This window comes from Dermochelys coriacea, chromosome 9 (genome assembly GCF_009764565.3).
Source record: "Dermochelys coriacea isolate rDerCor1 chromosome 9, rDerCor1.pri.v4, whole genome shotgun sequence".
In the NCBI taxonomy this organism is placed as follows: Eukaryota; Metazoa; Chordata; order Testudines; family Dermochelyidae; genus Dermochelys; species Dermochelys coriacea.
In genome coordinates, this window is record NC_050076.1 from 59,204,631 (window position 1) to 59,228,154 (window position 23,524).

General features: G+C 46.4%; 1 protein-coding gene across 1 annotated transcript in view; it reads right to left on the bottom strand.

Annotated features, from left to right (window-relative positions):
- The window catches only part of F8 (coagulation factor VIII), a 74,203-nt gene that overhangs the window by 20,624 nt on the left and 30,055 nt on the right, over positions 1-23,524 (bottom strand). Inside the window, exons 10-17 of the mRNA XM_038416083.2 lie at positions 22,054-22,147; positions 18,801-19,012; positions 16,061-16,211; positions 15,503-15,712; positions 6,346-9,733; positions 4,703-4,868; positions 1,519-1,731; positions 69-297 (exon numbers count right to left, since the gene is read on the bottom strand). Of these exons, the coding sequence (XP_038272011.1) occupies positions 69-297; positions 1,519-1,731; positions 4,703-4,868; positions 6,346-9,733; positions 15,503-15,712; positions 16,061-16,211; positions 18,801-19,012; positions 22,054-22,147 (4,663 nt within the window). The remainder of the gene's footprint in view (positions 1-68; positions 298-1,518; positions 1,732-4,702; positions 4,869-6,345; positions 9,734-15,502; positions 15,713-16,060; positions 16,212-18,800; positions 19,013-22,053; positions 22,148-23,524) is intronic.

The following is a 23,524-nucleotide window of genomic DNA, read 5'->3' on the forward strand; positions in this document are numbered from 1 at the left end:
GACCCTGCAGAGTTTCCCTTCTATGTGGGATGGCTGGGTAGGGAGGGGAGAGGAGCCGGAGATCTTACCATGGAAGTAGCTGCTTCTTCTAAAGTCAGGATCGTCTGGCTGGATCTGGCAAAGGGGTGGGCAGTTCCTCTCCATGTTCTCAGCGAGGTACCAGCTTTTGGTCTCATCAAAGATAGTGAAGAGCAGAGAGAACTCCTGCACCGCCAGCTGCCTCCCGAAGGCAGGGCTCAAGATGCCGGGGCGGCAGATAAGCAGCGGCCCAACCAGGCCAGAGTGCAGATCCTTCTCCTAGGAGGGGAAAATAACCAGAATGTAATGGGAATGTAGAGTCCACTCCTAACTTCCACCCCATCCACAATGTGGCTACTCAGAACAACATTAACCATGTCAGGCAGGACTTTGGAAGTGTGTTCTTCATCCCAGGGCAGCTCTCTCTGTGCCTGCCAGACTCCAGCACCGACCTGTGAGTGCCAACCACAACTCCAGCAGCATATGTGGCCTCAGACTAGACAGACAGGGGAAGAGACCTTGGCTATGAATGCTCCCAGCTCACAGCTGAAAAGCCAAAAATGAGAGGAGCAAGACGTGTGCAGAGCCTGGCACTGGTGCTGGGAGTGGGAGAGGCATGCTGGGTTTCAGCAGCGGGCAGAAGCCCCCTTCCTCTCTGATCCCAATCTGACATGGGGGAGGAATGCACACTTAGAATTGCTCTGATTTGATTTGTAGTTCTGACTTGCTGGGTTCCCTTCCCAGCTCTGCTGCTGACGCAGTGCCTGACCTCGGGCAAGTCGCTTAATCCTGCTGTGCCTCAGTTGCCCCACCTGAAACACTTTGGACAACGGTACAGGATGTTGTGAGCATTAGTCAGTCTGTGGCTGAGAAGGACCAGATTTTTAAGTCTGATGGCTGCTCTATCCATAGCCTGCATGGGGCCAGTCACATCAGAGACTGCCAGGGCATAAGGATGCCCCAGACATCCCCCCCTGCGTGGCTCTGCACTGCCTAAGGAGTGGGAGGAGCCCCTAAGGCAGGGGGAGTTTTGTACCTCTGGGTCCACAAGCAGTCAGAGAGGGGCTGAGGATCTGGCCTATGAAATGTGACTTATCCAGGTGGTAGGAAAAGCTTTCTAACTCTCAGGGTGATTAAGCTCTGGAACAGGCCCCCATGGGAGGTTGTGGGATCCCCATCACTGGAGGTCTTTAAGACCAGGTTGAACTAACACCTGGTCTAGAGTTCCTTGGTCCTACAGGGGCCTGGACTTGATGACCTATCGAGGTCCCTTCCATCCCTACGTTTCTATTTCTATACACTCTCGGACCCATTCACGAATGGCCTGATGAAAGCCCCCATCAATGTGTCACAGAAATATCCTATGCAGTAGTGTCCCAGGCACCAATCCCATTGGATCTGCATGGAACAGGGGAGCTGGAATTCTGGTTGAGAGGCAGCTGAGGGCAGAGATGGCTAGCAGAGAGACCAACAGGTTTCTCATAAATGGTTCCCACCTACCAGGTTAACGCTGGAGAAGTAAGTCCAAGCCTTGCAGTCAAACTCATTGACAGTGGGTGCCATCTGGGGCAGCACCTTCCAGGAGTACTCGCGGAGCTCGCCAGGCTGCACCGCTTCCTGGCTGGGTGTGCTGTTTTCCCCCAGGCCACCTTGGTAGGGCAGGAGGTTGGAATGGAAGGAGTAAGGCCGGGAAGCTAGGTTCTTGAAGCTAACCTGCACCGTGGAGGGAAAGAAGCAAAGAGAAGGGTTACATTCCTTGCTGGGGGAAAACTTGGAGCTGGGGCCCTGCCTACACTCCTTCCCTGGGTGGGGCACTGGCTATGCCCCATACCCTTCCTGCTGTTGTTTTTTAGTGAAGCTCAGTGAGACAGATCCTAGCGTCAGTTCTGCTTGTGCTTCTCTCACTGGAGTTGCTGGGAAAGGTACATTTGTTTTTATGGGCAAGATGTGTGTTTTCTCCACAGTGTCAGTCAAACACAGGCCAGTCCTTGCCATTGCCTTTTCTGCCAGCTCCAGCCTTCTGGGTCCATATTATCTGGTCTTTTCTTCCTCCCCAGTTCAGGGTTGTGCCACCCCCTATTGTATGTGTAAGCAGAGTCTGAATGAACTCTCCCCTGACAATTAGTGGTGAGCTGTGGAAAAGGACTTCAGGAGCTGATCTCATTTGCATAGACACACCCACCCTGCCTAGATGCTCAGCATGATGTGATCATGGACTAGATGACCTCCTGAGGTCTCTTCCAACCCTAATCTTCTATGATTGCTTGTCCAAATGATCACTTGTGGCTGGTGTTGGATCCCCAGTCTCCTTGTTATTGGGGCAGGAGTAATAAAGGACTCACTCGCAACTCAACGGCACTTGCTAGGCAGGGAACATGGGTTCCAAAGCCCAAGGAGTTGAGAAAGGGTGGTGTGGGTTTTGTTTAAAGGTCCTAAGCACCCTTTGATCCTTTTTTCTCCTTGGTATAATAAGAGAGCTGATTTAGACTCAGTTGAGAGTTTTATTATGTGCTACAGAGCTGAAATCACTGATACCTAGGTCTAAGTATTAGACCTACTTTGGGACAGCATCTCTATTGCAAGAGACTGCCCAGTGTGCACCAGCAGTGATGCCTTCCTGCAGCTGAAATCACTGAGAGCTGTGTTAAGTGGTGGGCCCTGAAGATATCTTGGTGAGTGGCCAGCTGGGTGGCTGGTGGAGAGGCATGGAAAGCAGCCAGCAGGGCGGCTGGCAGAGAGGACCAGAGCAAAGCCCTGCAAAGAGGTGTGGCAATCGGCTGGCAGGGTGACAAGTGGAGCGTGTAAGGTGCCTACTTATCCCCCACCCCCTTCCACCCAGGGTGGGATGTGAACTCTGCAGATGAACCTCTGAACTCTGAGGCTGCACTGGCCAAAAGACAGCAACTGTGACTGGGGTGCAGAGAAGGGATGGGCATGTTAAAGGGACTTTTGGGTTGCTGGACTTGAGAACCTGAGGGGAAAAGGACACTGCCCAACTTACTTGGAGGTGGGCCTTTTGCTCATGGTTTATGTTTATGAACCCTAGTTGTGGGGTTTTCCCAAATTAAGGCTGAGTTACTTCCCTCCTTTTATTAAAAGTTTTTACTACACAGAGTCTGTGCTTATGAGACAGAAAGAATTTCCTCTTAAAGGTGTCCAGGGGGTGTTGTGTAATTGTCCCATGTCACTGGGTGGGGGCTCAAGATGGTTCTGTGTTGTATTGTTGAAAAGGAACCCCTAGATACTGAACCTGGCACTTGTTGCTGCTGGCTACACCTGGCAGAAGGGTTACATATGCTAAGAATTTCCCTCTTCCTTGATACATATGATGAGTACAGGAACAATCCACACTGGACTGAGGTGTGTCTTTGGACTCAGTTTCAGCCGGTCAGCAAGAATGGACTCCAGCCAGGGTCCCAGCTGTGCACACTGCCTAGCCAAACTCACACGATCACCCAGCTCAGCTGGAGCTGTGTGGGAAAAGATGCCTTGTCTGCATGAGCAAATTGCACCTGTTTAGCCTAAGGTGTGAACTGAAGCTGATCCAGTTTCAGACTCTTTTGTGGATGCTGTTATTTGGTTTTAGCTTGAGTCCAATTGGGACAAGGTGATACTAAACTGAAACAAGCCCCTCTCAAACCAAAATAAGAGAGTGTCCACACAGGAGTCTGCACTAAATAGAAAGGGTTAGCAATCTATTAAACCGATGCAGTTTGCCAGGAGGGGAGGGATAGCTTAGTGGTTTGAGCATTGGCCTGCTAAACCCAGAGTTGTGAGCTCAATCCTTGAGGGAGCCATTTAGGGATCTGGGGCAAAAATTGTGGATTGACCCTGCTTTGAGCAGGGAGTTGGACTAGATGACCTCCTGAGGTCCTTTCCAACCCTGATAATCTATGATTCTATAAGGCCTGAGTTTATACACAGTTCCTCAGTTTGGTCCCCTGTTCTTTAGGGAGGATGAAACAGAGCCTGATTGAACTTGGGGACTCGTGTGTCTCCCTTGGGAGCCATTCTGAATCCCAGTTAGCTTTCTTCCCTTCCCAGCTCCTTCTGCCTTTTCAGAGGCTCTTTCCCAGAAGTGCCATGTGGTATTTCTACAGAGACTGCTCTTGTGATCAGGAGACCCTCATCTGTGACTTGGACCTGCTATATGATCTTGGCTGAGCCACTTCCCTGCTATGTGCCTCAGTTTCCCCTCTCAGCCTTTGTCTGTCTATGTGCATTGTGAGCTCTTTGGAGCAGGGACCATCTCTCGCTCTCAGTCTCAGCAGCACAAAGGGGCCCTGATCTCAGTGGGGGCCTCTAGGTACCACAGCCCAGCTCCTCACAGCTATCTAGTGCTGATCAATGGGAGTTAGGTGCCTGAACACCTTAGGGAGCTGGGATGGTTTTAGCATAAATAATAATTCCCCACAGAATATCCTTGCATTGTCAGTGCAACGAGAGCCAACATACCCAAGGAACCACAAGGGAGTAAAGTGAATGTGACAGATCTCAGCCATGGCCCTTGGTTGGCAGTTTTCTAACTGCAGCCTATAATGCAAGACAGGCCTTTAGTGCTAATGGGTCCCAGTACAAGAGGTAGCAGGAAGACCCACCTAGAACTAAAGAGGGGCAGCTTTGCACTGGGAACGTCCTAACTGCTTTTAAGGAAATGGGAATTTTCCTTTTCAGTCTGACTTACCATTATGACATCATCAACTTCCGCCCTGATGTATGGCCCTAGGATTCCCAAGTGTTCATCCAGCTCCCCACGCACCAGCGGCTGGGTAAAAGAGTTGTCCAGGTACCCTCGGAAAACCACTTTCTTGTATGGCTGGAAGGGCTTCCTCCAGCCCCTACTTGGGCCTCTGCAAGAACAAGAAAGGACCACATCCTGTGGGAAAGCACCAGCCATGCTCACTCAGTGAAGGCTTGAGGCATGGACATTAGAGTCTGGGCTCTAATGCCTCTCTTCACCCCAACTCATATCACAGCTCTAGTCCCTCTGCTAACGTCCAAAATGAGCACCTCGGTTGGCATCGTGATCTCAAGCTACGTAGCTGCTCAGGCAGAGAGTCTGAATGTAGAGCCAAGCCAGGAGCCACCAAAGGGCTTTGACTGGCATTCAAGAGGCAAAGCATGAGCTGACTATGACAGAATGATCTATGTAGCTGCCAAGATATATTGGTAGAGTCCTGCAAATCTGTGGATATCCGCTTTATATCCATGGACTGTTTTGCGAATACAAATTGTATTAGCACGGGGCTCTACATATCAGCATAGTCTCTCAGGTGCAGCTCTTCTTTGACTGGACCCCATTCAGAAGCCCAGGGGCTGAGGTACAGCCAGGTACTTACAGAAGCTCCAGTCTTTGCTGTCTTGGACCCTCTCTAGATTCTTAGTGTTTAGTGCTCGTAGCCATGCTGGAGAGCAATCCAAGTGGGGTAGCACTCAGACTGAGAGCAGAGGAGGTAGCTGAGAGTGCCCCTATCTTCATGTCGCTGGCTCCTCCTCTGAGTTGATTGTTTTGGACATGGCTGTGGCCAGCTCAGCAGCCACACAGCGCTTCACAGAGGATGCTCCCTTTGGAGTCCCCCCAGCAGTGTGAACAAACTGTCAAGTAGGGGACTAACCATAGACCGATATGATGGTCATTCCTCTCCTACATCTCCTTAGCACTGCCAGGTCTATAGGAAGCCAATGACTAAGTCTGTGGCTCCATCTCCTGCCCCTCACCTGGTAAGGCAAACTGATACTGCAAACCACTGGGAGGACACATTAGAGCCAGAATCTTTGGGATTAAGCTAGGGAGGACCTGAACTCCTCAACAAAGTGGAGTAGCAGGTAGCAAGGCAGAGCTCAGTTGACTGCTGCCAGCTGGGATGCTACACTTAGAAGGAAGATCAAGGACTTGAGGAAGACAAGACTCTACTGGGATGGAGCGCTGTAAGTAGGACAGGCTGGGCTGGAACTCAATGTCTGTCTCGTGGTGGGGCCTGTACCCTGGATGGATCTAAGCCAGTGGTTCTCAAACTGGGGTAGGGACCCCTCAGGAGGTCTCAAGCTTATTACATGGGGGGGTCACAAGCTATCGGCTTCCCTCCCAAACCCGCTTTGCCTCCAGCATTTATAATGGTGTTAAATATACTAAAAAGTGTTTTTAATTTATAAGGGTGGTCACACTCAGAGGCTTGCTATGTGAAAGGGGTCACCAGTACAAAAGTGTTGAGAACCACTGATCTAAGCCTTGTCTGTTCATCCATGCTGCTCTGTAGAAGGGAAAGCAATCAGGGGGGTGGGAAAGATGCCTCATGCAAGGGGAAGGATGTGTCTGGTAAAACTTACTTCAATTTTAGAAAGTGTTGGGGTCTCTGACTCTCATATTCCCACAGCACCTCGACAGCTGCAATGAAATACTGCTGGACCCTCCCAGTGAAGGTGCGCAGATCTTGGTTCTCCTCCCCATAGATGTCAAACTCCTCAATGTCTCTCTCAGGTTTGCTGTAGTCGTCATAGTCTGATTTTTCCTTCTGGGGCACTGAGATGTTGGACTTGACCATATTATTTAGGGCATTGGGTTCTCCAGAGGTGTCAAAATATTCCTCGGATCCAGGAGAGGAGCTCCTGTTCTTTGCTTTGCTGGTGCTTTCCCCGCTGTTCTGTGTCCCATCTACCCCCTGCACCACCTCCTTCCATTCTGGTGTCTGTATTTTACTACCTGAGAGGGGAATGGCGTCTTCCCCTTTAAACACTTGATTTTCTTGCTGTCTGTAATTCAGCTTCCATTGGTCCCCTTTAAGAGTCTGGTTGAGAGCCATGCCATCTTGGGGAAGTGGATAGTTTTCTTTGGAGGCCCGTTTTGTCAGGATCTCTGAGACGTCTTTGCTTGCTGGAAAATCCTTAGATTCAGTTCCTAATACTTGGTCCTTAACAGCACTAGATTCGATATCCTGCTGCAGTTTACTGAAGATCCACATTTCCTTCAGCTCCAGCTGGTCCAAGGTGCTCACTTCCCCATCTGTCACATTTCCCTTGGGCTGCAAGCTCAAATGTGCCTCCCAATCAACACCCCTTTTACGCTGCATTGCAGTTACTGCAGGAGTCTTAATTCCACTCACTTGCCCCACAACCTGTGTTGAGATGGGGACCATACTTGTCGTTCGCTCTCCTGCTGATGCAGTGGGCTTTGTGTCTGCCTCAGTTCCTACCTCCTGTTCATCTTTGTTAGTTTTCTCACTTGAATAGGCAGAAGTAGCACTAGTTTTCTCCTCCTCTGACTCTTCCACCTTCAGAGAGGAGTTACCTCCTTTCTGAGCTGTATCACTTTCACCTTGGTTGTCATAGTGTCCTTCTACTGCTGGTGGCTCATGACTGCTGGCATGGTATGATAGTGCATCTGCCTGGCTAGGGCTTGATGGAAGAGAAGCTGACACATCCCTGAGGTATCCTGTGGGGTTATCAGTGCCAGTTGCTCCATGATCTCTTGCTGTTGTGTCAACCAAGAGTGGCCTAGCAGCAAGGTGGTTTGCTCTATCATTGTAGATTATCTTGATAGTGCCTCTAAGCATAGCTCCGATTCCTCCTGTATGTTTACCAGAGCTCTGCTTTCCCTTCAATGCTCTGGCTTTATCCTCCAGTCCTTGCTGCACCTCTGTTTCTTCCAGTGAAGTTCCATGTGATTCCAGGGACCTCTTTTTTACATGAGTGCTGCATCCCTGAGAGTTTTGATCACAGGGCTTGAAAGCTGTCCTTTGCACTAGCTTTCCAGGAGTCTGGCTGTCAGAGTCCAGCTCCATTCTCTTACTTTTATGGAGTGTTTCTTCTTTGTCTGATGAATTGGCCTCCAGGAGACCTGTTCCATTTATCAAGTCCACTAACTCTGCTGGAGTCACTTTCTCATTTAGATAAATTTCCTCATTATCTAATAAGCTGTTGTTTTCATTTGTTGGCCCATCTAAACTTAGCACAGTAACCTTGTGTTTCAGAAATGTGTCCTTGCTGCTTTGTAAAGGGGCCTTTTCGAGCTTCCTCTCGTTGGCCATAACATTTAATTTGAGTAAGTCAACGTTCTCCATTTCAGACATTTCCTCGTTTTCTGTAGCTTTTTGCAACTTTGTCCCCAATATTAATTCATCGCTTTCTTGTGTAGTAACATAGCTGGTGGCAAAAATGTCATTGCGGCCCAGAAATGTTGTTTCTAGAAAGCTTGTAACATTGATAAGTTTATCTGGGGCTAGCCTGATGCTACTTTCTGCAGACAAGGAATGTTCTACATTTGAAAGACCCAGGCCATCACCAGATTTATCCTGTCCTAGTGGTGTAACACTCCTTGTCTCATGGTCGAAGGGATGGTTTTCTGCAAGCCTCAGATCTGCTGTATCATAGATATCTAACAGCGATATGTTAGTCCTACCATGGAGAAGATCTTCCTGATGTGGTGCAGGGGTCCTTTGAATTCCTGTATCATTTGAAGACTTCTCTACAGTCTTTTCAAAGAATACGTCTCCATTTGTAGTGGATGTGTTCTCTTGAAGCATGGTATCATGTGCTGGGCTTTTTAACTTTCCTTCTTGAGAAGTTTCATAAAAGCCCAGCGAAGCCTCTTCTTGAAGCCTGGTGTCATTTTCTAACCTAGTGTCTAGTTGTATCGGTGCACCATTGCTTTTAAGAAATGCTTTCCCACTGTTCACATAGGTGATGACACGTATACTTGTGTTATCTGCTGACTTGTCTAATGATGCTGAAGTACTATTCCCTTTAAGGAAAGTGTTATCTGTAGTTATTGTATCATTCAGTGGTATGTGTGGCTTTAAAGATGTAATATTCAATTCTAGAGGCATTTCTTCATCTAATGGAATCCTTTCTTGAAACCTAGAATCATGTTTTGAGTCATTCAGTTGCAGTGAACTATCATTCCCTTGAAGACCAGTTTCTTCAACATTAAAGGAAGGTTCCTGATGGCCCATCACACGTGCTGACTCTTTTAATTGTGCCAAAGTAACATTCCCTTTAAGAAATTTTTTTAAGTTGGCTAATGGAGCAGTTGGTTGGAACATCACATTGTCTACTGACTTGTGCAGCTCTAAATTCTCTTTAACCATCTCTACAGCTTGAATTGGTCTACGCTTTCCAAAGAAGAGAGCATCTCCTTCTGGATATGAGCCAGCTGCTGCAGCGCTGGCTGAGTGTGTGTTATGATGGACCATGTCACTTAAGCGTGTTGAGTTTCCTTCAGGAGACGGGTATCCAAATCCTTGTTCAGGGCTGATCATTTCTGACAAACCTGCCTCTTCTGAGAAGGAATCATAAGATACTGGCTCAAAGTCTGCTTGAGAAGATAGTGAAAGGCCATGTAGATCAGACAGCACTGATGTGCTGTTGGAAGAGGGGTCCATGGAGTTATTCCTGCTGTTTTGAAGTCTGTTATTGAATTTGAGGGGCTGGCTGGGTTTTCTCAAGCAGAGTGTTAGCTGTGGGTTAAGCGTCTCCGTTTCCTTTTTGGGAGAGGTGACATTATGATGCTTTCTCAGACAAAGCCTGCGCCATCTCTTATTCTTGGGGAAGCCCCTAGGTTGAAGGCCATTGCCCTCATTTGTCAAGTAATCCGGTATCAAATCATAATATTCCCCATAGGAATACAGTTCTGGATCAGTGTTACATTCAGAGACTGTGAACTTTGCCCACATTCCTCTGTCTCTGAAGTCAGGATTCAGGCATGCCACCATCCATATGCCTATCCCAGGAAAGGACAAAAGAACAGCATTAGTTCAACATACCAGGAAATTTCAAGAGTTATCATCCAGCTGGTGCTTCCTCATTAGCAAGTTCTGTATTTTAAGAATGCTTCTGACATAAGCCAATGACATTCTTGTTTCCACTCTCACTGAAATCTATCACACTCTGGGTTCACCTGTCATGCATGTCTTCACGTGCTGCAACATTTCTGGCAGTGTTTAGAATTATCCCTGGCAAGGATTTTTAACTGCTTTAATGCTCCCTAACACACCTAATGAATTGAATGGTACCATCACCTTTACCTGGTATGTCCCCACAATGGCTTCAGTGGAGAGTAGCTATGAAGTGGTTAATAAAATGGTTGCAACTTTACATGTAAGTGCCAGTGGGATTCCAGAATCAACCCATCAAAGGTTTGGTTGATGCTGTCAGATACACTATACTGGTTCTATGGTATAATGGTCACCATTCTGGACTTTGAATCAAGTCATCTGAGTTCACAAATCTCAGAAGAGCTAATACTTGGTTTGTTGTCCATGGGTGGCAGTGGATTCTCCATCACTGGCAATTTTTAAATCAAGACGGTCAGTTTTTCTAAAAGATCTGCTCTAGTTCAAACAGGAATATTATGAGGCAGTTTTCTGGCCTATGTTCTGCAGGAGGGCCTTTGAATCTATGAACCTATGGTGCAGAATGTCTTCTGCACATGTTGATCTCTTGAGTCCCAGTCACCATTTCTCTCCTGCTCAAGGTAAAAGAAATCAAAGCGCCTCTATCATAACAGCCCTTTTTCCACCCCTGTGCTCTGACCAGCTCATTCCTGCCTGGTCAACTCTGAACAGTCAAGACTGGGTATAATAACAATAATCTAGGTTTAGATAATTCTCCCCATGAACTGTTAATTTCTGAGTTCCCCCTCCCCCCTTCACTAGAGAGGACAGGGCCTTCTCTTGCTTTAGGGGCCTGTGTTTGTCCTGGTCACCAAATAAGCTGGTGCCATTCACTCGTTCTAAATTCACTTACATAAATACAGTTATGCCACTTTCTTATTCTCCCCAGGGTGGATGAAGGGCCAAGGGTTAAAGCCAAAAGCACAACTCTGAGTTGCCAGTGCCCATGTGGCTGTTTCAAATCAGAAACAGGAAAAAGCTCAAGGGCAGCTGTCATTGATTGCACAGCACACTGGCATCATAAGAGGCCTAACTCAACTCCCATAAAACTCTGTGACTAGACTCCCTGTGCCGCTGGGAGTGTCTGAGCCAGTGAGTGTGACAGGCAGGTTAGGGATGAGGAAGAAGAAAGGCCAGCAGGTAAACTCTGAGATTAAACGATTGAGTTAAATATGTGGGCTGAGATCTGGCTAGTTGCCTACAGGATGCGGACACTGGATTGGCATTCATTCCAATGGAACCTTGGTGTGGTTTTGGCAATCTCAGCCATGATCCATGATGGGGATTATAGTTACTACATTCAAGCTGTTCAGTGACTTATTTTAACAGCTCAGCAGACATACTGACAGATGAAATGTATATGGAGGAAACTGGACTGCTGCGCTGAGATGCACCAGACAGAATTAGGCTCATTCCACAGAACTGTCTCCAGCAATGTTTCCATCCCTTGCTTCGAGTGATTTTCCTGACATCAGCAGAAAGCCACAGGCCCAGCACGTTGGGATTCACTATCATTTGGGAACTGGGTTGGGAGGCTGGAACAAACTTGACAGAGCGTATATGGAAGGATGTGCATGCATTATAACAGAACAAAAACACTTAAAATAATCTCATTAGGCACTAAAATATAGTCTGTTCTCCAGCCATACATATTGTCAGTAAGATTTGTTCTGAGTTTTTAAAAGGCTGCATGAATGTTGGGTGCTATTTAAAATTTAAATCTGTGGACATGTGCTATGCTGGGCTGATCTCACTGCAGTGTCATGCAATGGCATGACTCATATTGGTAAAAATGTGGTGGTAATCTACCCAGGCTCTGCTCACAACTACAGAAAAGATGAAATTATGCTAAAACTATCAGCTGTGAAACAGCTAATGATGCTGGCCTTGCAAAACCAGCAGAAACCATAGCTGACTTTAAAAAATTCAAGGCCTTATCTATAAATGATAAGAGGGAAAAAAAAAAAGCACAAGCCTAATTTTAAAAAGAATAATGTGCAGATCACTTTGACAAGAAACAAACAACAAATTATTGAATAGAAACAGCACCCTCTGATGGTGAAACCTTGTCTACCTTGACTCAGTCCAGATGTATTTTTTAAACCATTTTTAATACAGTTTTAAGTACATTTGATGGGGGTGAAAGGTGCCAGATTGACAGCCCTGGGGATTGAAGTTATGTATTTATTATAGACAAGATACAGTATAGGCAGAGGCAGCATATGCTTCTTCCACACTGTCCTTCTCGATGTAACCCAGAGAGGCACCCCTAGAAGAGAAAGGTGTGTTCATTCTTTCTGGCTCATTTAGGCCCTGATCTTGCCAGATCCATGCGGGCAGATTCTTACACCCTTGCATAGTCCCAGGGAAGTCAATGAGGCTGTGCACAGACAGAGCTCCTCCCTCGCGGATCAAGGCCTGAGTCATTTGTCTCTGTGCTCAGATGGCCACCAAGGAGGCCAGTGCTGAGAGTAGCTTTGTATTGCCACTAGAAATGGGACTCAAGCCATCTGGGCACTTCACATAGGACATCAGATCACCATTAGATGGTGTCATAAACATACAGCTAAGGGTAGCATAAAATCCCTTCTCCACCTGTAAGAAGAGGGATAGCTGAGTGGTTTGAGCATTGGCCTGCTAAACCCAGGGTTGTGAGCTCAATCCTTGAGGTGGCCATTTAGGGATCTGGGGCAAAAAATGGGGCTTGGTCCTGCTTTGAGCAGGGGGTTGACTAGGTGACCTGCGGAGGGTCCCTTCCAACCTGATATTCTATGATTAAGCTCAATCTTGGCACCTGACCAAAAGGACCAATAAAGGAAGAAGAGCCTTTCAAATCTGTGGGGGGAGGTTTTGTTGGGCTCTCTTTGTTGATCTCTCCAGGACAGAGAGGGATCAGGGCATGAAAAAAACATCTCCTAAAACCCTACCTGAAATAAGCATCTAAGATTACAAAATTGTAAGTAATAGCAAGGAAATGCGTTAGATTATCTTTTGGTTTAGCTTGTGAATTTTCCCTATGCTAAGAGGGAGGTATATTTCTGTTTTTTGTAACTTTAAAGTTTTGCCTAGAGGGGAATCCTCTGTGTTTTAAATCTAATTACCCTGTAAAATTACTTTCCATCCTGATTTTACAGAGGTGCTTCTTTTATTTTATTATAAAGAAAAAAGTTCTGTTTTTAAGAACCTGATTGGTTTTTAGTGTCCTAAAAACCCAACGGTCTGCTCTGTGCTCACCTTGTTTACCTATTTGGTTGGTATATTATTCTCAAGCCTCCCCAGAAAAGGGGGTGAAGGGGCTTACGGGGGATATTTTGGGGAAGCAGGAACTCCAAGTGGTCCTTTTCCTGAATCTTTGTCTAATTCACTTGGTGGTAGCAGCAATACCGTCTAAGGACAGGCAACAAATTGTGCCTTGGGGAAGTTTTTAACCTAAGCTGGTAGAAATAAGCTTCGGGGGTCTTTCATGCACGTCCCCCCACATCTGTACACTAGAGTTCAGAGTGGGGAGGGAAGCCTGACAGATAGTAACAGCATTTACCTTGTCAAACCAGTCCTCTTGAGGCAGAAGGCTCTGCGTCCCATCACCCATCCCACATGGGATTCTGTAGGAGTGGAACAGTCTAGTTTTGCAGTTCAAGGAGTAGTGATGCAAGTTAAGGGTTGTAATGATGCTGGTTCTGGTGGGACCCAACTGAGAGTGCCAATTCAGGACAAATTGCTTAAAATAGGGCAGTTACAGCCCAAGGATGGGTTTCTATGCACACCAAGGCAAACCAAACCAGCCAAACAGAGAAGACTTTGGTTTTACCCCACTGGCTAACCACAAGTCACACAAGCAATTCCCTTATACGCTCCAGTTTCCCAGTATCACCACCAGTGCTACTTGTTATAGGGACAAATGGTTATGAAAACCAATACCCCAGTAAAAGAAAAAAGGTTCTCTCGATCCCAAAGGACCAAGCCCCTGACCCAGGTCAATATGCAAATCAGATCTTACTCACAAATCGCACTGTTGCCAATCCTTTAGAATCTAAAATATAAAGGTTTTTTTATATAAGGAAAAAGATATAGATGAGAGCAAGAATTGGTTAAATAGAATCAACTACATACAGTAATGGCAAAGTTTTTGGTTCAGGCTTGCAGCAGTGATGGAATAACCTGCAGGTTCAAATCAAGTCTCTGGAAAACATCCACAGCTGGGATGGGTCTTTCAGTCCTTGGTTCAAAGCTTCAGTGTAGCAAAGTTCCTCCAGAGGTATGAAGCAGGATTGAAGAAAGATGGAGGAGCTGCAGCAGCTTTTTATATTCTCTTGCCATGTGGTCTTTCTTTCTTTGTTCCAAAGACAAGCTGTCCATCACATGGCCTGGAAAAACCTCAGAGTTCTCTCCACAGGCATGTCCCTGCATACCTTGCTGAGTCGCAAGGCGTGTCTGCCTTCTCTCAATGGGTCAATTGTATAGTTAATGGTCCTTAATGGGCCATCAAGCAGGCTAGGGAGAGCTGACACCAACTTATCTGGGGTGTCACCCAGAAGCATAGCACAAGTTTGAAATACAGACAGTATAGAGCCAATATTCATAACTTTAACTACAAAAATGATACACACATATAGACAGCATAATCATAACCAGCAAACCATAATCTTGTCTTAGACACCTCATTTGACCCCCTTTATATACGATTTGGTGCCACTACAGGACCTGGGTTGCAACCATGTTCTATATGGTCCCAGTTCAAGTCAATAACGTGACAAGGGTGCTTGTTGTATTCCATAAGGGGGGAATCAGAGTGGCCAAAAGAGAGGTTGTGGCTTTTCTAAAGTCTTTTGGGAATGACTAATCAGCTTCTGCCTATGGCACCTGAATAAAGTACTCTGGGAATTACTCTCAAAGTTCCTTGGTAAAAAAAAAAAAGTTTAAAAGTTTAACTATTTTTTAAATTTAGAGGTTTTTATAGGGGTAACTTCACAATAACATTACATATCTCAGCATTCTTCACATCATTCATTAGTGTCCAAAATAGGCACAAAATGTGAATGTGTCTTTTATTTCTCAGCTCTGCTCTGTTGTTTCTCTGGAACACGTCACACACAAGAAAGGTTTCAGAGACTGGAGATGAGGTCCTTCTCTGAATCTATAATGTGTAGGATTTGACTGTGGGTAGCACACACAATACCGAATATGATTTTTCTTCATCTATACACTGGGCACCAGGTCATGGTCAGCAGCAGGCCAGCAAGGCTGATTCTTCACAACCATGTTCAAACATGGCAAACTTCTGTAAGGTTGCCACACCTTAAGAGTTTGTTCTGATGATGTAACTTGATAGCTAGCTGGGGAGCTCTGTTGCAGGGGGAGTGTGAGTGGGGGTGAGGAACCAGATGCACCTGGAATTGCCATTTACTTACTCAAGCAGTTTCAGTTAAGTTTTGATTCACTTATCTCTTTTTCTCTTAATAAAGCTAGTTATTTTTCTAGCTGATCCCTACAGTTATGCACGTAAAATGCTCCTGATGGAACATGCTGACCTGTCTTTGTCAACATATTCTAAACAGCAGCTAGGCAAACTAATTTACAAAACAACTAAAGTTACTAACCTGGCTTTTCCATGCTCATGAAGACGGTTTCTCCAGAAAGTGGAAAGAGGGTGAGCGTGTCCTTAAAGACCATGTTGTGTTTGAAGGTGTTTCCAGAGAAGAAAACAGACAGGAAGTCTGTCTGGGCACCGACACTTAAGACATACCAGTACACCACTTGATGCAGGCAAAGTTTCAGGTGCAGGTTGTCAAAGATGTACCCATTAATACCTGGAAGAGGCATGGGGTGTGAGAAGTTTTATCAGTGCTTTGGTCTCACATGATGGCTAACCTTTTATATTTTAGTTGGGTGTGACAATACAGTTAAGACTTCTGTTCATTCCCTGACAACAAGCAGGTGTTGATCACATTTCTGCTCCAGAAGGAGCCCAGATCAGGACAGTCATGACCAGCTTACAATCAAGAAAGAACCCAAGATCATTCATTGCTAGCTAGTACCCTATAACACTGATCTACCATAACTGTGCTGAGCCAATAAGTAAGATAGGTCCTTATGTATGGATAATCCTGTTTTTTCCTTCAGTCCTCCACTTACAGCTCCCACCATGGGATACTCACTGTGCATAACATTTGAAGCATAGAATTCAGGATCCTGGGGGTTCACGGTAGCTGCATCTGTGCAGAACCGCTGTATATTTTCTGCCAGGTACCAGCTGTGGTTTTCATCAAAGACCGAAAACAGCATAAACCTCGTCTCATCCGACATCATCTGGGAATCACAGAGGAAGGGGGTTATTCATAATCTGGGATGGCTCTGGCCACAATGTAATATTACACTCAGAGGTCATAGTGTGCCTGCCAAATACCACCCAAGACTGGGCAGGATGTTGGTACTGCACCCAGACCCACCAGGTGGCAGCCTTAGCTGTTGTGCCCAGCAATGCACTTAATCCCTGCCCTGACCAACAGCCTGATTGCTAAAGGCCTACGGGCCCCTGATTGGAGGGACAGAAGCACTCTCAGTGGGTACCTGGACTATTGAAAGGCTCCAACAGGAAGAGGAAGCTGTCTGAGCAACATACCATTGTTTGCTGGTTGCTGCCTCTCCTAACCCTGCCTGTTGCCTTGCCTGACCTCACCTCCCCAGCCCACTGACCCAGCCCCTGGGCTTGGCTCTTTTGCCTACTGACCCCCAGAAAGCTCTGACCATTGTCCTGGCTGCCTCTGATGCAGACTGACCTGCCACTACCCCATCACAATGCACACATTTGACTCCTGCTCTGGCCTGCTCCCTCGCTGCCTCAGCCAGTGGGCATTACAGCGCTCTCAGCCAGCTAGCGGAGTCCTGTGGCTGCACGTCCTGTGCATGCATGTATCCGGCATATGGCTGCTGCCAAACTCCAACCTAGAGCCTCACGATATGTAGGCAGCATTTATATTAGGTGAGTTCAGAGATGGTAGATTCCAGAGTGAGCAACAGCAGCCAGGCTGGGCACGAAGCTGCTTTGTGTTCATGTTACAACCAGGGTTGGGAGAAGCTCTTTGCAGAAAGCACAACTCATGCCTCAACCCAAAGAGAACCACTGGAAATGCACCGTGAAAGCTTGTTCTTACAAGTCTCCTTGCCCAAGAGTGGGCTCTGGAGGAGCAGACATGTGCTAGATGCTAATCCAAAGCAAACATGAACCTTTGGGGCCAAATTCTACCTTCACTGACACCAATGCAACCCTGGCAGTAGCCAAAAGCCCTGTCACTGACCATATGTATTGGGGATTTAAGAAAACGTCAATAGATTTTGTTGTCAGAGCTCATTAATTTTAACTCCCAGTGACTTAAAAGGGCATTGAAGGGGTCAGCACTCTGTAGGATTGGGCCCTTGCTCAGGGCCACAGAGACAGGACCAGAACAAAAACAAATACTCTGTCTCATGAACAGGGTATGTGATACTCTGGGGAGATGGGGCCAGCCCCACCTATGCGATAAGAGATTTGCTGCTTCCCAGACTGAGGGGGCAGGACTCAGGGGGCTGGATGACAGTGGGCCTCATCAAAGGGTTGAAAGAGCTCAGTCTGGGATGTGCAATCCCAGGGCGTGGTATGGCCATGATCCAGGGTTTGCAGAAGGCCGGGTTCTCCAGGGGCACCAGCCTGGGTCCGAGCGCCCTGTGTTGGAGCAGGAAAGACACCAAAATAACCCAGAAAGGGGCTGGGACCAGGGCGCAAAGGGTGGGCTAAAAAGATTCCCATGGAGGGCAGAAGAACCTTTATGTTTGCTGGGACTTTTAGCTGGATTGTTGTTACGCTGGAAGGGGTCATATTCATTGTGACACGGCTGGAGGGCCAAGCCACATCTCCAGCATTGACCTATGTTGGAAAGTTGAGGAGATCCACCTCAGGGAAGGAAACTGAGGCAGGGAGTGCTGGCAATGCCATGTTTGGGCAAAAGGGAGTGCTATGGGGTGGCCATGCCTTATGACACACTCCCTCGCTCTTAATGTTGCTGTTACACTACTATGCACCTGGTGTCATGGATATGTTAGTGACCTGTGCACTTATGAGGCTGTTTCCTCTCAGGCAGTGCAGCCTAGTGGACAGAACACTAGACTGCAATTTAGGAGATCTGGGTTCTATTCCTAGCTCTGCCACTGGCCTGCTGGGTGACCTTGGGCAAGTCACTTCCCCTCCCTGTGCTTCAGTTTCCCCATCTGTGCAATGAGGATAATGATCCTGACTCTTTTGTAAAGTGCTTTGAGATCTATGGATGAAAAGAGCTAGGGATTATTATTATTATTATTTATTATTATTCCATAATCATTGAGATCCTTCAGTGGCAGGAGAGCAAAGGTGTGAGCTACAATATGAATCATTTCATATAACCCAGCTGCTGTGTTTCTGTAACCTCAGTTCTGATCTCAAATATAAGGGCATCCCTTATTAATGTAAGTTACCCATCATATGGATATATGATCAGGCACCTGACAGCAGAATCAACTGTCCAGAGCAGGTAGCCATATGTCTGCACTGAAATCCAGGGGACAGACACGTGTTTTGTCAGTTCTGATTAATATTTGTGTCATGGAAAGGAAAGACTAAATTCTGCAGCCCATGTGAGCCAATGGGAGATTTGCCTACATAAGGGCTTTGGGATCTGTCCCTAAGGATGAAAAATTAGCAAGCAATGATGCATTATCACCATGGGAAAATTCAAATGTTGGGAAGCTGTGGTGCAGTGTCACTATGTTGCACCGCAATGGCTCTGTCCTGCAGCTCAGACAGACAAGGAATGGGACTCCAGCACACTTTGGTCACACCTCCACCTCCGCAATGGCAGGTGGTTACGCTGAAAGGGAAGAGCTCACCTGATTTCCTCTCTGATCCATCGATTCTTTAGAGCAGATCAAGAGGGGGCCGATTAGCCCTGAGGCCGTGTCTCGGACTGGGTTGATGGAGCTGTAGTAGAAATGAGTCAGGCAACGAGGATCTGAGCCAGCTGGCCCATCCTCAGTTGTCACTTTCCAGCTGTACTTGAATGACTGGCCAGGCTCAATAGGTATATCCTTCACATCTTTATCTGGTAACAGACAATCCCCAAGAGCAATTCATTAGCATTCATTCAGTGGAGGGGGTAATCCTACTTATAAAATGGGATGCAGGAAGGAAGGGATTGAATGGGACAAGTAGGAATCAAAATCATACAAGCATCCTATAGAAGCAACAGAAGGTTAAGGACAAGCATCCAGGTCCAGAAGCAACAGTGCTTAGATTCCATGATTGGGGCTTCTTTTGTGGGGACTGCTGACCCAACCCCAATCAGAGCTCCTGAAATCTCATGAGAAAGCCTGATCCCACAACACTTTCAGCCCAAGGCCATTAGCCAACAAAGCATTCCCCTTCAGGAAGGGCACTGAGCCTTAAACATGTGCTTAAAGTTCAGCACACGCTTAGGTACTTTCCTGAATCAGGACCACATTTTCAAACCCAAAAGGCCTGTACAGTATGGAGAGAAGGTATGGAGACTTCTCTGGAGGTGCTAGTATTTGCCTGAGCCAAACAGAGCCAGGGATGAAAGGGAAGGTTTGTGCCTAATTTTGAAACCACTTATGAATATCATGGGCTGAGTCTGATCTGAACTCAAATTTATCTGGGTTGTGTCTTGCTGAGTGGGGATTATAGGTGAAATGGCAAGGGAATAGATAGGGTGAAGAGTGATGCAGAGAAGAGCAGAATGACAAACAAATGCAGAATAACTGTGAGAAAAGAAGTTTGGCTAGAAGACAGAAAACGCTAACATCAAATAAATAGAGTGATGATACCTCCTCAGGGCAATTGCTTATGCCCAATATGCTTCTGAAGGGGGCTCATCCATCCCTAATTAAGAGCCCAACTTGCTAGAAAAACTTGGATTTAATTGATCACACTTGAATTATAGCACAATAATCATTAGGCAGAGATCCCACAAAGATAGGTGAGTGTTCTGCCCAATTTATAGCTGGGGAAACGGAGCCACCAAGCATGGACGTGACTTGCCAACAGTCACACAGTGAGTCAGTGGCTGAGCCAGGAACAGAACCTAGCTGTCCTGGAGGAAAGCATTAGTTTAAATTAAATCATAGGGGGGCAAAAAAAAAGGGAGGGTTGCAAATCTGATCTAGTTTTATGAAACCTGAAACCACTGGTTCCTCTCCTTTTCTTGGAGGTTCCCATCCCAGCTAGAAGCAGCAGCAGAGGAGCTTGTTCATGCACTGCGATTGTTGCCCTAGATAGTTTTAATCCTTAAGGAAGAAAGAGGAGGGAGACAGAAGCTGCATGATGCCCACCCAGGAATCAGGATGGTTCCTAACTAATAGTGTCTCCCAAAGATTCCCACCAGGCAGCAGCCTAACAGTGCTTGGAAGACCAGGTGGTAACCTAGCAACTGCACAGAGGAAAACAAGAAGCAGTACCAGGAGGACAAACTGAACCAGAGGGAAACCCCAAACTAAAGCAGAGCAGGAGAGTGCTTGTGTGCCCAGCTCACCCATCTTGGCAGCATCAGAATGGAGGATTCCTGCCCAGGGAGTATTTCACTGATGCCACAAAGGGCCCAATTCTGCCACCCTCACACTAGTTTTACAACAGTGTTACTCTGCTGACTTCAATGCAATTACTCCTGATTTACACTGGTATAAATGAGATAAGATTCCAATCCATTGAGCCGCATCTGACTGTGAAGCAGTCCTTTGATTTCAGTACTGGTCACTGGGAAGGTGGCATAACTAGGTGGTTGTATTAAGTAAAATGGCAGGATGAGGAGGATTAGTGATTATCATTGTCCCCAGTTGATGGTCCAGCAGCTAGGGCACTAGCCAAGGGCTTGGGAGACCTTGGTTCAATTTTGCCACAGATTCCCTGTGTGACCTGGGGCAAGTTGCTCAGTGACTCAGTTTTCCATGAGTACAATGGGGATAATAGCATGGGCTGACTCACACAGCTGTGTGCGGCTAAATACATTAAAAACTGTGAAATGCTTTGAGATCTACTGCTGAAAAGAGGTAGGCATTGATTATATAATAAAAATATTGCATTACCCTACAGCAAAGGCTCAAAACACTGCAGCTGATAGCCATGTCACTACCATACTACACCACTGCTAATAGAGCAGTGTTTTATGTTAAGGAATGTTGTGATAAATGCCAATTGATCATTCAAAACACTTTTAGAACCACACAAGTTTATTTAGCTGACTTTGCTTTAAGCTACCATTTAAACCCCATTTTATAGCTGTGTGGTTCCAGGAAGGTTTTTGGAAGGGCCGGTCAGTATGAAATGCCCAGGGAATGAAGAGAAAGTGAAATATACAAGGCATATGCTGATCACTGTGCATGGGATGGGAACAAATACCCCCAGTGCACATGTACGGCATCGCTCACTGGAAGGTGCATTATGGCAGTGGGTATTTCCTTCCTATGAAGCATTGCTGGCCACAGCCAGAGGGGGATACTGACTTGGATGATCTGATATGCTAAAGAAATCCTATGTAAAGACAAGGATGTCTGAGGCTCAGTGATTCCTCTGTTACTGATGAAGAACTGCAGCAGAGGGATCAGTTCTGTTGTCTGGAAGCATCATGAGGGAACATGAGACCATAGAGTGACCCTACATTGCAGAACCTCTGCAGGAGGTTCCCCATGAGGTTCCCTTTGTACAGCCTCCTCTGAATTCTGCCATTGTGGGGCAGGGTTGGCCTCTCAGTGGAAGCAGCAGGAGATCTGGACTCCAGAACATGCAGATCTTCTCAGATCTTGGGGGCCCTAGAGAGGCCAGAGCTATCTGCATGAGGGAGGACTCCAAATTGCCTCCTGGACCCCTGTAGCTGACCCTCAGTTCCCTGATCAACAGGACCTCTCCTGTCAGCCCCTGTTCCCAAAACCTTCCTGAAAGAGAGGGTTCCACAGTGCAGAGGGATCTCTCCCCAAGAGTTAATACAGTCTGAGAGGACATCAGTACCCAAGTACTTCGAATAGGTAAAACAACCCATTTACTGCGGGCTTCACAAAACTCTCCTGTTCTGAGGTATGTGATCTTTGCCAACAGCTCTGCTAAATTCCAGTGTCCTTCCTCAGCCAATCTCACCTTCAGAAGACTTCACTGGGTGATAGGAACTTATGCTGGTGAGCCCATGAGGGTAGATATTGTAAGGCCGACTTGCTAGATTCTTGAACACAATCTGAAATGACAACACACAACAATAACACTTAGCCCTCTATAGCCCTGTGTCTTCAAAGCTTTCCTATGGTCATTCACAGGCTCTGGTTCTAATGGGGGACTTCAATCACCCTGACATCTGCTGGGAGAACAATACAGCAGTGCATAGACAATCCAGGAAGTTTTTGGAGAGTGCTGGGGACAACTTTCTGGTACAAGTGCTGGAGGAACTGACTAGGGACCATGTGTGACGGTCCCTAGAAATCCCTTTGGGACTGCCACCTGATGTGCTTAGACTACTTCTGAGCCTGTTTTCCCTGCCAGCTTGGGACTTCAGTGCCCTGCCTGGCTTGAGCTAGACATGCTAGCCTGCTACAAACACAGACCCAGGTCTGAACTACGTCCCCCAAAAGCTGCAGGCTTAACTGAAAATAGCTTAAGAAATGCTCCTGTCTCCAGCACTCAGATACCCAACTCCCAATGGGGTCCAAACTCCAAATAAATCCGTTTTATCCTGTATAAAGCTTATACAGGGTAAACTCATAAATTGTTCGCCCTCTATAACACTGATAGAGAGATATGCACAGCTGTTTGGGCCCCCCAGGTATTAATACATACTGTGGGATAATTAATAAGTAAAAAATGATTTTATTAAATACAAAAAGCAGGATTTAAGTGGTTCCAAGTAATAACAGACAGAACAAAGTGAATTACCAAACAAAATAAAATAAAACATGCAAGTCTAAGCCTAATACAGTAAGAAAGTGATTACAGATGAAATCTCACCCTCAGAGATGTTCCAATAAGCTTCTTTTACAGACTAGCTTCTAGTCTGGGTCCAGCAATCACTCACACCCCTGTGGTTACTGTCCTTTGTTCCAGTTTCTTTCAGATAGCCTTTCCACCCCCAAAGGATATCTCTTGAGCCAGCTGAAGACAAAATGGAGGGCCCTCCCAGGGCTTTATATAGTTTCTCTCTTGTGGGTGGAAACCCCTCCCTCTCCCTGTGTAGAATCCCCTCTACAAGATGGAATTTTGGAGTCACCTGGGCAAGTCACATGTCCATGCATGACTTAGTTCTCTACAGGAACGTTCCCAGTTCTCAGATGTGGATTGGCATCTATCAAAGTCTATTGTCAGCTTAAGTGTTTCTTGACTGGGCACTTACTCAAGAAGCTGAGCAAATGCTTCACTGAGGCTACTTAAAATCAAACAAGTACACAGCCAATATTCATAACTTTGAATACAAAAATGATACATTCATACAAATAGGATGAATATATTCAGTAGATCATGACCTTTGCAGAGATATGTTACATGGCATATGTAGCATAAAACATATTCCAGTTATGTTATGTTTACATTCATTCAGCATATTTCTATAAAGCATTATGGGGTG